The 12731-nt window shown below is 44.8% G+C and overlaps 1 protein-coding gene across 3 annotated transcripts in view; it reads left to right on the top strand.

Moving 5' to 3' along the window:
• The window catches only part of CCDC38 (coiled-coil domain containing 38), a 56250-nt gene that overhangs the window by 35139 nt on the left and 8380 nt on the right, over positions 1–12731 (top strand). For all 3 annotated transcript variants that reach the window (XM_068276781.1, XM_068276782.1, XM_068276784.1), the window contains one exon: positions 12149–12284. In XM_068276781.1, the coding sequence (XP_068132882.1) occupies positions 12149–12284 (136 nt within the window). The remainder of the gene's footprint in view (positions 1–12148; positions 12285–12731) is intronic.

Here is a 12731-nt window from a genome sequence, read left to right on the forward strand (position 1 = left end):
AACATAAAAAGCTCTGAAATTAAGGGTGTATAGGCACATGAAAATAAGCGTCTTTTAGATCGATTGAGCAAAGCCAAGCCCCTGGTTAAATTATCAGTGATACTGAGTGAATTTTGGCATCTCAATAAAATGTTTTAAAGGACATCAGAGGTGAAAATAAACTGATGAGAAAAACAATTGTATTCATCCTCCTTATCCTAAAAATGACTTTCTTTTTAGACATCCCACAATTTTATTTTATATTTAAATCTAGTTTTTACGTTTTTACTTTTTCATTGTCTCTGCTCAATGACACCTTCACTGAAGTATGCCAGATCTCAAATCTATGAATTATTGACCATTTTTTTTTATCTCTTTCCTGCTCTCAGAAGCCAATTACTGACAGGAAAGTGTTTTATGACTGTAATTACACATCAGTGAGAGCAGGGGCGTAACTAGAAATCACTGGGCCCCCCTGCGAATATTTGGATGGGGCCCCCCCCATAGGTGCCAAACAATCGTAATGGGGCAGCGTTTCACTGTAAATTAATTGTAAAGTGGGCAGCATTTTACCAGACAATCGTAATGTGGGCCAGAAAATCGTAATGTGGGCGGAGTTCACCAGAAAATCGTAATGTGGGCCTTTAGAAAATCATAATGTGGGCAGGGTTCACCAGAAAATCGTAATGTGGGCAGAGTTCACCAGAAAATCGTAATGTGGGCACCAGTCACCAGAAAATCGTAACGTGAGCAGCAGTCACCAGAAAATTGTAACGTGGACAGCATTCACCAGACAATCGTAATGTGGGCAGCCTTCACCAGAATATCGTAATGTGGGACAGAAAATCGTAATGTGGGCAGAGTTCACCAGAAAATCGTAATGTGGGCAGCGTTCACCAGAAAATTGTAACATGGACAGCATTCGCCAGACAATCGTAACGTGGGCAGTTTTCAACAGAAAATCGTAATGTGGGCCAGAAAATCGTAATGTGGGCAGCAGTCAGTCACCAGAATATCATATTGTGGGCAGCACACACCAGAAAATCCTAATGTGGGCAGCAGTCACCAGAAAATCCTTATGTGGGCAGCAGTCACCAGAAAATCGCAATGTGGGCAGCAGTCACCAGAAAATCGCAATGTGGGCAGCAGTCACCAGAAAATCGCAATGTGGGCAGCAGTCACCAGAAAATCCTAATGTGGGCAGCATACACCAGAAAATCGTAATGTGGGCAGCAGACACCAGAAAATCGCAATGTGGGCAGCAGACACCTGAAAATCGCAATGTGGGCAGCAGACACCTGAAAATCGTAATGTGGGCAGCAGACACCTGAAAATCGCAATGTGGGCAGCAGACACTTGAAAATCGTAATGTGGGCAGCAGACACCTGAAAATCGTAATGTGGGCAGCATACACCTGAAAATCGTAATGTGGGCAGCAGACACCTGAAAATCGTAATGTGGGCAGCAGACACCTGAAAATCGCAATGTGGGCAGCAGACACCTGAAAATCGCAATGTGGGCAGCAGTGACCAGAAAATCGCAATGTGGGCAGCAGTGACCAGAAAATCGTAATGTGGGCAGCAGACACCTGAAAATCGTAATGTGGGCAGCAGTGACCAGAAAATCGTAATGTGGGCAGCAGACACCTGAAAATCGTAATGTGGGCAGCAGACACCTGAAAATCGCAATGTGGGCAGCAGACACCAGAAAATCGTAATGTGGGCAGCAGACACCAGAAAATCGCAATGTGGGCAGCAGACACCAGAAAATCATAATGTGGACAGCAGACACCTGAAAATCGTAATGTGGGCAGCAGGCACCGGAAAATCGTAATGTGGGCAGCAGACACCAGAAAATCGTAATGTGGGCAGCAGACACCTGAAAATCGCAATGTGGGCAGCAGTGACCAGAAAATCGCAATGAGGGCAGCAGTGACCAGAAAATCATAATGTGGGCAGCAGACACCAGAAAATCGTAATGTGGGCAGCAGACACCTGAAAATCGTAATGTGGGCAGCAGACACCTGAAAATCGTAATGTGGGCAGCAGACACCAGAATATCGTAATGTGGGACAGAAAATCGTAATGTGGGCAGAGTTCACCAGAAAATCGTAATGTGGGCAGCGTTCACCAGAAAATTGTAACATGGACAGCATTCACCAGACAATCGTAACGTGGGCAGTTTTCAACAGAAAATCGTAATGTGGGCCAGAAAATCGTAATGTGGGCAGCAGTCAGTCACCAGAATATCATAATGTGGGCAGCACACACCAGAAAATCCTAATGTGGGCAGCAGTCACCAGAAAATCCTTATGTGGGCAGCAGTCACCAGAAAATCGCAATGTGGGCAGCAGTCACCAGAAAATCGCAATGTGGGCAGCAGTCCCAAAAAAACGCAATGTGGGCAGCAGTCACCAGAAAATCCTAATGTGGGCAGCATACACCAGAAAATCGTAATGTGGGCAGCAGACACCAGAAAATCGCAATGTGGGCAGCAGACACCTGAAAATCGCAATGTGGGCAGCAGACACCTGAAAATCGTAATGTGGGCAGCAGACACCTGAAAATCGCAATGTGGGCAGCAGACACCTGAAAATCGCAATGTGGGCAGCAGACACCTGAAAATCGTAATGTGGGCAGCAGACACCTGAAAATCGTAATGTGGGCAGCATACACCTGAAAATCGTAATGTGGGCAGCATACACCTGAAAATCGTAATGTGGGCAGCAGACACCTGAAAATCGCAATGTGGGCAGCAGTGACCAGAAAATCGCAATGTGGGCAGCAGTGACCAGAAAATCGTAATGTGGGCAGCAGTGACCAGAAAATCGTAATGTGGGCAGCAGACACCTGAAAATCGTAATGTGGGCAGCAGACACCTGAAAATCGCAATGTGGGCAGCAGACACCAGAAAATCGTAATGTGGGCAGCAGACACCAGAAAATCGCAATGTGGGCAGCAGACACCAGAAAATCATAATGTGGGCAGCAGACACCTAAAAAATCGTAATGTGGGCAGCAGGCACCTGAAAATCGTAATGTGGGCAGCAGGCACCTGAAAATCGTAATGTGGGCAGCAGACACCAGAAAATCGCAATGTGGGCAGCAGTGACCAGAAAATCGCAATGAGGGCAGCAGTGACCAGAAAATCATAATGTGGGCAGCAGACACCAGAAAATCGTAATGTGGGCAGCAGACACCTGAAAATCGTAATGTGGGCAGCAGACACCTGAAAATCGTAATGTGGGCAGCAGACACCAGAAAATCGCAATGTGGGCAGCAGTGACCAGAAAATCGCAATGAGGGCAGCAGTGACCAGAAAATCATAATGTGGGCAGCAGACACCAGAAAATCGTAATGCGGGCAGCAGACACCAGAAAATCGTAATGCGGGCAGCAGACACCTGAAAATCGTAATGTGGGCAGCAGACACCAGAAAATCGTAATGTGGGCAGCAGTGACCAGAAAATCGTAATGTGGGCAGCAGACACCTGAAAATCGTAATGTGTGCAGCAGACACCTGAAAATCACAATGTAGGCAGCAGACACTAGAAAAAAAAAATGCACCTGTGAAAAAAAACCAATTCACTTATCTGACAGAAGTCTTCTCCTCTCCCGGCATCTGGCTCGCAGCTCCCCGAGTCCTCCTGCAGCACATCTCCCTCGCTGACAGGCAGAGTGCAGGGCTACGGCAAGATGGCTGCCGAAGCCCTGTACTAGAGACACAAATAGTCTCCAGTGTAGGGCTTCTTCGGCGGCCATCTTGCCGTAGCCCTGCTCTGCCTGCCGGAGACAATGCAGGCTGCTGGAGCGGGGCTGGGGGAATGAACTGGCGCAGCGTCTATTAGACGCTGCGGCCAGTTGAGCACCTTGCTGGGGGGTCCAGAGCAGCGCTCCCCCCACGCACAGTGATCGGGCCCCCGAGCAGCCCCGGGCCCCCCTGCGGCTGAGGGAGTCGCATCCCCGGTAGGTACGCCGGTGAGTGAGAGTTAAGGTGCGTACACACGCCGGACTGGAGGCAACGACGGGTCCGTCGTTACCTCCCGCTGGGTGGGCGTGCCAACGACAGTCCGGCGTGTGTACGCACTGTCGCCGGACTGATACGGCTGTTTCTGAGCGATCCGCCTGGCGGATTGCTCAGAAACAGCCGTATCAGTCCGCCGACAGTGCGTACACACGCCGGACTGTTGTTGGCACGCCCACCCAGCGGGAGGTAACGACGGACCCGTCGCCTCCAGTCCGGCGTGTGTACGCACCTTTATGCTATAGTCTGACCCACTCCCGACCCGGACAGAAACTGCCACTTGCCTACTTGACAGTGGCTTGCAAAAGTATTCGGCCCCCTTGAAATTTTCCACATTTTGTCACATTACTGCCACAAACATGAATCAATTTTACTGAAATTCCATGTGAAAGACCAATACAAAGTGGTGTACACGTGAGAAGTGGAACGAAAATCATACATGATTCGAAACATGTTTTACAAATCAATAACTGCAAAGTGGGGTGTGCGTAATTATTCAGCCTCCTTTGGTCGAAGTGCAGTCAGTTGCCCATAGACATTGCCTGATGAGTGCTAATGACTAAATAGAGTGCACCTGAGTGTAATCTAATGTCAGTACAAATACAGCTGCTCTGTGATGGCCTCAGAGGTTGTCTAAGAGAATACTGGGAGCAACAACACCGTGAAGTTCAAAGAACACACCAGAGAGGTCAGGGATTAAATTATTGAGAAATTTAAAGCAGGCTTAGGCTACAAAAAGATTTCCAAAGCCTTGAACATCCCACGGAGCACTGTTCAAGCGATCATTCAGAAATGGAAGGAGTATGACACAACTGTAAACCTACCAAGACAAGGCCGTCCACCTAAACTCACAGGCCAAACAAGGAGAGCTCTGATCAGAAATGCAGTCAAGAGGCCCATGGTGACTCTGGACGAGCTGCAGAGATCTACAGCACAGGTGGGGGTATCTGTCCATAGGACAACGATTAGTTGTGCACTGCGCAAAGTTGGCCTTTATGGAAGAGTGGCAAGAAGAAAGCCATTGTTAACAGAAAAGCATAAGAAGTCCTATTTGCAGTTTGCCACAAGCCATGTGGGGGACACAGCAAACATGTGGAAGAAGGTGCTCTAGTCAGATGAGACCAAAATGCAAAACGCTAGGTGTGGCGGAAAACTAACACTGCACAGCACTCTGAAATCACCATCCCCACTGTCACATATGGTGGGGGCAGCATTGTGCTTTGGGGGTGCTTCTCTTCAGCAGCGACAAGGAAGCTGGTCAGATTTGATGGGAAGATGGATGGAGCCAAATACAGGGCAATCTTGGAAGAAAACCTCTTGGAGTCTGCAAAAGACTTGAGACTGGGGCGGAGGTTCACCTTCCAGCAGGACAAGGACCCTAAACATAAAGCCAGGGCAACAATGGAATGGTGTAAAACAAAACATATCCATGTGTTAGTATGGCCCAGTCAAAGTCCAGATCTAAATCCAATCGAGAATCTGTGGTAAGATCTGAAAACTGCTGTTCACAAACGCTGTCCATCTAATATGACGGAGCTGTTTTGCAAAGAAGAATGGGCAAGGATTTCAGTCTCTAGATGTGAAAAGCTGGTAGAGACATACCGTAAAAGACTGGCAGCTGTAATTGCAGCAAAAGGTGGTTCTACAAAGTATTGACTCAGGGGGCTGAATAATTACACACACCCCACTCTGCAGTTATTAATTTGCATGCCCGTTTTTAGGGCCGTGCGGGGCGTGCCGCCGCCCGGGCGCTGTTGGGAGGGGGGGCGCTATAATGGAGGGGGGAGCCGGAGCCGCAGGGAGGGCAGCCCGACCTCTCCCTCCCTCTCCCGGGCCGCCCTCCGTGCTCCCCCCTCAGATGCAGAGCGAGCAGCCGGGAAGCGCTGTTTACAACTCACCTCCCTGGCTCCAAGCGCTGCTCTCTCGCCGCTGGTCTGTCTCCTCTCTCTGCATAGATGCGGATACACACGCTGCCACGCTGCTTCCTGTGTAGCAGGAAGCAGCGTGTGTATCCGCATCTATGCAGAGAGAGGAGACAGACCAGCGGCAAGAGAGCAGCGTTTGGAGCCAGGGAGGTGAGTTGTAAACAGCGCTTCCCGGCTGCTCGCTCTGCATCTGAGGGGGGAGCACGGAGGGCGGCCCGGGAGAGGGGAGGGAGGGAGAGGTCGGGCTGCCCTCCCCGTGGCTCCGGCTCCCCCCTCTATTATAGGGGACAGCTAGCTATCTAACCTATCCTGGGGGCACCTACCTTATCTAACCTACGGGGGGGGGCAGCTACCTATCTAACCTACACTGGGGGGCAGCTACCTATCTAACCTACACTGGGGGGCCCCTACCTAATCTAACCTATACTGGGGGGCACCTACCTAATCTAACCTATACTGGGGGGCACCTACCTAATCTAACCTATACTGGGGGGCACCTACCTAATCTAACCTATACTGGGGGGCACCTACCTAATCTAACATACACTGGGGGGCACCTACCTAATCTAACCTACACTGGGGGGCACCTACCTAATCTAACCTACACTGGGGGGCAGCTAGGACCTAATCTAACCTACACTGGGGGGCAGCTACCTAATCTAACCTACACTGGGGGGCAGCTACCTATCTAACCTACACTGGGGGGCAGCTACCTAATCTAACCTATACTGGGGGGCAGCTACCTAATCTAACCTATACTGGGGGCACTTATCTAACCTGTATTGGGGGCACCTACCTAGCTAGCCTATACAGGTGGCCACTATACTGGCTACCTATATTGCAGGCACCTACCTAAATAACCTATACTGGGGGCACCTACCTATCTAACCTATGCTGGGGGCAACTATTCTGGCTACCTATATTAGAGGCACCCACCTAGCTAACCTGTACTGGGGCACCTACCTATCTAACTTATACCGGGGGCGCCTGCCTATCTAACCTATACTGGGGGCAACTATACTGGCTACCTATACTGGAGGCACCTACCTGGCTAATCTATAGCGGGGGCAACTATACTGGCTCACCTATGCCTGGCTACCTACTGGGGGGACCTATACTAAGTTCAACTAGACCTGGCTAACCTATACTGCGGGCACCCATACCTTGCTCGGGGGGGGGCGCAATTTTTACACCCTCGCCCTGGGTGCATTTTAGCCTAGAAACTGCACTGTTAAATTGTAAAAATGTTTGGAATCCTGTATGATTTTCTTTCCCCTTCTCACGTGTACACCACTTTGTATTGGTCTTTCACATGGAATTCCAATAAAATTGATTCATGTTTGTGGCAGTAATGTGACAAAATGTGGAAAACTTCAAGGGGGCCGAATACTTTTGCAAACCACTGTACATACGCATGTCTATCTCATCGTGTCACGTGTCACCTCGGTTGTCCTTTAACATTTTTAGGTCCAAAACTGGTTTCCTATCTCCTGTTTTTTTTCCTTATCAGAAATATTGGTGAATAAAAACCTGAGTTCTTCTGATGATTTGGAACTTTTATTGCTGCTGATTGCTCCATGAGAGTCTCTATATAATTTTGTAGAATCAACTTTTTCTGAATTGACTCTTGTCTGACAATAGTCTTGGCAGAGAAGGAGATTTTTTGAATTTTTATTGGTTACCTTGTGATATCATTTTTATCACCCAAGCATCCTGAAAATGTTCTTCCCAAACGGCGGCAAAGTTCTTTAGCCAAGCTCCTACCATTCCCGCTTGGGGAAAAAAAATGTCAAAAAGATGTTTGATCCTCCTTAGGAGTGAAAGAATTTTTAGGCTTGTTGACTTTAGAAAAAGTTGTCTGAGAACCCTTCCAATTTGTATTAAATTGCCTGCCCGGTCTGTAGGATCTTGCCTCTCTGAACCTTTCTGCAGAACAAATTTCTGTCTTCCAAACTTTCTATCCTTGGGTAGTAAGCCCGACTTCCCCCCCCCCCCCCAGTCACTCTTCCCTTTGAAAGGAATTTTTGACCAGACCTGCTTTGACGCTTTGTCTGCTGCCCAAGGTTTAAGTCACAGTGACCTTTTTGCTAGAACAGAGAACAACATTGATCTACATGAGAAACGCACCACATCAATGGATGCCTCCCCAATAAAATCAGTTGCTAATTTCAAATTTTCTAAACTTGAAATAATTGATTCTTTGTCCACATCTTCACACATAGCTTTCTCTACATTATCAATCCATATCCTAGTTGCTTTTTCCACCACTGCAAGTGCAACTGCTGGTCTCACAGCTTCTCCTGATGACAAATATAATTTCTTAAGATCTAGATCAATTTGTCTGTCCAATACATCTCTGAACGATATTGAATCTTCCATCGGAAGGGTCATATTTCTAACAACATTCATTAGAGAAGCATATACAATTGGGTAAGAGGTTAGTACTTTACCATCTGCTTCATCAAAAGGATATAATTTAAGTAATATATTCTTGAATGATGTTTTTTTTTTAACTGATTTTGACCATTTAAATAAAATTAATTCTTTAATTTCTTCTAGGAAAGGAAAAGAAAGTGTTTTTTTATCCAATCTCTTATAATAATGTTTTTAATTTGGCTTTGATGACTCCTGTTTGTCTTCCCATCCTAAAGCCTCACTTACTTGCGCTAAAAAGGAGGAACTTTAGCAAAGGCAAATTCTGTATCTAAATCTTCAGAAGAGTCTGAATCTCCTGTGTCTGCTTGCTCCGGAGGTGATCTGTCAGTCTTTAGAGCTACCGATTATGTGTTAATTTCTGACATAGCGTCTCTGACCACTTGTTTAATATTTTTCCCTGGAATTCTGGGTCTACCACAAACCCAGCATTGATTTTCTTTATTCCTTTTTGAATATGATCTATAGGGAGAATGATGCTTGCGTGAAGGACTCAGTGAACATGATATTCTCTTATTATTGTGAGATTTAGATCTGTTGTGTGTGGAAGATGGCCCTCTGAACTCTTGTCTAGAAGTTCCCTCTCCAGCTGACTCCTGCCTTGCAGAAGGAGGAAGTCTTTTCCCCTCTTCTACATGTTTATGGAGGCTAAAAATGAAATAATTCTATAGTTAAAATGGATCCCCGGCTAGGATCCTGCCTCTTTAAAACATCACTTACTCTCTCCTTACCTTACATTATGCTGATTACGCTCCTTTTTTTTTTTTTTTAGAGTAACGCCCCATTATTTAAATGGCACCTGAATCAAACTAGAGATGTGTGCTAATAAGTCTAAAGTCATGACAATATGTACACCATATAAGCCAAATACTGAAGTATACAATCGGCTCAGTGACCAGCAATACATCTCAACAATGTTTACAGTACCTTAGCCTGCTGTATTAGAATGGATCACATCTCAGATGCAGCACACAGAACCATGCCACGCCAGCTCAGCAGCATCAACAGAATGAGGAAGGACGCTTACATACAGCGTCATTACTACACTTCCTATATGCCTCTCATAAACTGGTCCAACATATTATGGCTCAAGCAAAAAGGCACTTGGCATCACAATGGAAATCCACCGTTTTATCCCCAGACTTGGGGCTTGATTCACAAAGCGGTGCAAACTGTTTAGCACGGGTGTGCTAAACAGTTAGCACGTAAAGTGCTTTTCGCGGACTTTTTGCGCGCGCAAAGTGCCGCGATCGCGTGAATCGCGGCACTTTGCGCGCGCAAAAGTCCGCGAAAAGCACTTCACCTGCTAACTGTTTAGGGCACCCGTGCTAAACAGTTTGCACCGCTTTGTGAATCAAGCCCTTGGTGTTTAGCAAACTGAATGATACTATGTTATCAGAACATATTTTGGCTAAGATTAGAGATTCACGAGATCACTGTTTTAAGATATGGTCACCATGGATAGATAGAGTGGCAGAACAATGCGGGTCTATCATATACTTTGCATACATTTTGAGGCCTCAGGTGTTGTGGTTTTATTATCCTGAACTTTACTTGACTATTATATGTCATTGTGATCTTTGTCATGTGTGCGTTTGGATGTAGTTATATTATGACTTGACCCACCAAAAAAGGTATACCTTTAGCTAAGATACCTTTACCCCTATCCCTTCCTGTTCCATCCCCTTCTTCCCTTCTTTAACCACTGGATGTGTCTATTGGCATGTTGTGGGTTACCCACTCATGGACTATCCTTTTATCCACCTTCACATTCCTACTTTACCACAATTCTTCCCTCCCCTTCCTTTTTTCTTATTATTAAAAAGTCATTTTTCAAGTATGCTAGTTTAACAATGTGATTTCTAGTTAAGATAATTTATATATTTAGCTGTTCACTTGTACTTTTCTTATTCTGTGTTTTTATCTTGCATACCCCCTGCCTGGGGATTTTAATGTTTTTTCACTTGTTAAACATTTTTGATTTATATCAAACACCCTTGAAACGAAAAGGGCATAACAAGGTGTGAAAATATGACCTAGGAGAAAACTTGGGAGAAAAAGTGAATTGCATAGGGGCCAATATAGCCACACACTCATAGTAGAGGCACCTGGATATCAGAGAAATGTGTAGTGAGTCATGGCTGCTTCCCTTCTGAAAATTCTGCTTGCCAGGCAATTATTCTACACCTCTCCCAATAATACACAGATCCAGGGCAAGTACGTGATCAGATCAGCTAAACTCTTACTCCACTGGCTGCATGCTTGTTTCAGGAGTGTGACTTAATTCTGCTTAAACATAAAGACCAGCATTTACCCAGGTCTACAAACAGAAGTTTTGCAGACCCATTATAGGTTTTCTTTCAAATTGATGGTTTCCATGATAATAGTTCCTTCCATGTTCTGTTCATAAGACATAAGTGGATACTTTACACTGTGGTTTGAGGAAGGTACCCCAAAAGTAATAAAATAATTTAAAAACAATATAAAAAAAAAGGAAAGGATTGTTTACCTTAATTATTTATTACGACCAGTATGATAGTTAAAAAAAACTAATTTTTTATGTACACTTTGGACAACATGTTTCATGGGCAATTCTCACTGTCTTATATCCTCAGGTCACTTTGAGTGTCTCTGGGTAGCAAATAGCTTGACATGCTCCATGCCGTCTATTTGCTACTCAAAGATACTTGAATTGACATGAAGCGGGAAATGCCTGTGAAAGGCGTCGTCCATAGTCTATCCAGTGGGGTTAAAGAAGATACTTATCCAGTCTCCAGTCTCCCTCTTCTTTTTATCCAGGTCTGTTGTCCTTGTTCTCAGCAGTGAAATCTGTTCCAAGCTTCTACTTTCACTAGTCTGTATGTCCTTAAAGCGGATCTGAGATGAAAAACTGAATATAACAATTGACTTGTCTATATATCTTATCTAAAGTTTAGATAGTTTACACAGCAAATCTATCTTCAAACCGCTTCAACAGTATATTAATATTTTTTCCTGTGATACAATGGGAGCAGACATGTTTTCTGCTTGTCACTATTACACAATTACACACACAGGCAAGCTTATCTGTATCTAGGCATGCTAATCTGCATATTCTGTGAAAACTCCACTCTTATCTCCTCCATTACACAGGCAACTGATCTGTATCTGCACTGCAGCTCTCAGATTGTGAAAACTCTGCCTCTGAAATCTATAGCTAGTAACACCTTTTTCACCTGCCCAGACTGAAATCCCACAATGACTTGCAAGCGCCAAGGCACTCTGGAGAAGCTGTGAGTGTGGCTTATTTAGTTTATAGGGAATTAGAGTATTAAAACAAAACAAAACAAGTATTTGGCTTGAGGAATGCCCTATAAACTATATGTAAGGAACACAATTATGCAAGGAGTAAAAGTTCATCTCGGATCCACTTTAAACTGTCTGGATAGCAGCAGGACTGAGGGGGGATAACAGATGTGGAAGAGCAAACGAGGAGCTACAGGGGGACTGGAGGGAGCATTTCTAAAGAGATATCGCAGTTTCTCCCTTTAGGTTACCTTTTATTTTCTTGCCTGGAGTTCTGTGAGGGCCTAAATTGATGATTTATATGCCTCCATGCACATTCCTGAAATTAAATATTATGGTTCTTGATTTTTGGACACATAGAAATGATAACATATATATAACCTTCTCTTATAAAATAATAAAGAATATACTTTGCAGTACTTGTTCAGTAAAGGGCATTTAAGCCCACTACTAAAGCCCACTACAAAACCTTTGTGTTGATTTCGTCTAATTGTATATCTTACAGGGAAAAGGAATTAAAAAGTGTCATACAAAACAAGGAAAATCTCTCTATAGTATTGGCTAAAGAAACAGAAATAACTGAAAAACGTGAGATGAAAATAAAGCTGTTTTCATTTGGAGAGCTTAATGCAAGCGAACAGGTTTGTTATTACTACCACATGTTCTGGGAACTGTGTACACATATGGCCTGTTTATACATGTGTGTAATTTGAGAATGATAGAGTATACTATGCATGCAAAGACAGTGTGCCCCGTGCAAAACCTTCATGTTATGTAAATGTATTTGCATATGAATCAGGTTAACCTTATGACCTCTACAGGACGAAAAGAAGAGTAATCACTCACTTCTCAGCTAAACACTGGGCAGCTGTAAAGCCTGTTACACACCATGCAATTTTCACTTCAGACCCCTCTTCTGATTGAGAAGATCATGGGACCTGGTAAAGAAAAAACATACAGCCTACTTATTGCCAGCAACCGATCCAAAGCTCAAAATCAAACTGTCTCTCAACTGGAAGCAGATCAAACATGCTGAAAAATATTGATCAAAATACTATCATTCCATGTGAATGTCCTTTCGATTCATT

The sequence above is a fragment of the Hyperolius riggenbachi genome, chromosome 3, assembly GCF_040937935.1.
Source record: "Hyperolius riggenbachi isolate aHypRig1 chromosome 3, aHypRig1.pri, whole genome shotgun sequence".
NCBI lineage: Eukaryota > Metazoa > Chordata > Amphibia > Anura > Hyperoliidae > Hyperolius > Hyperolius riggenbachi.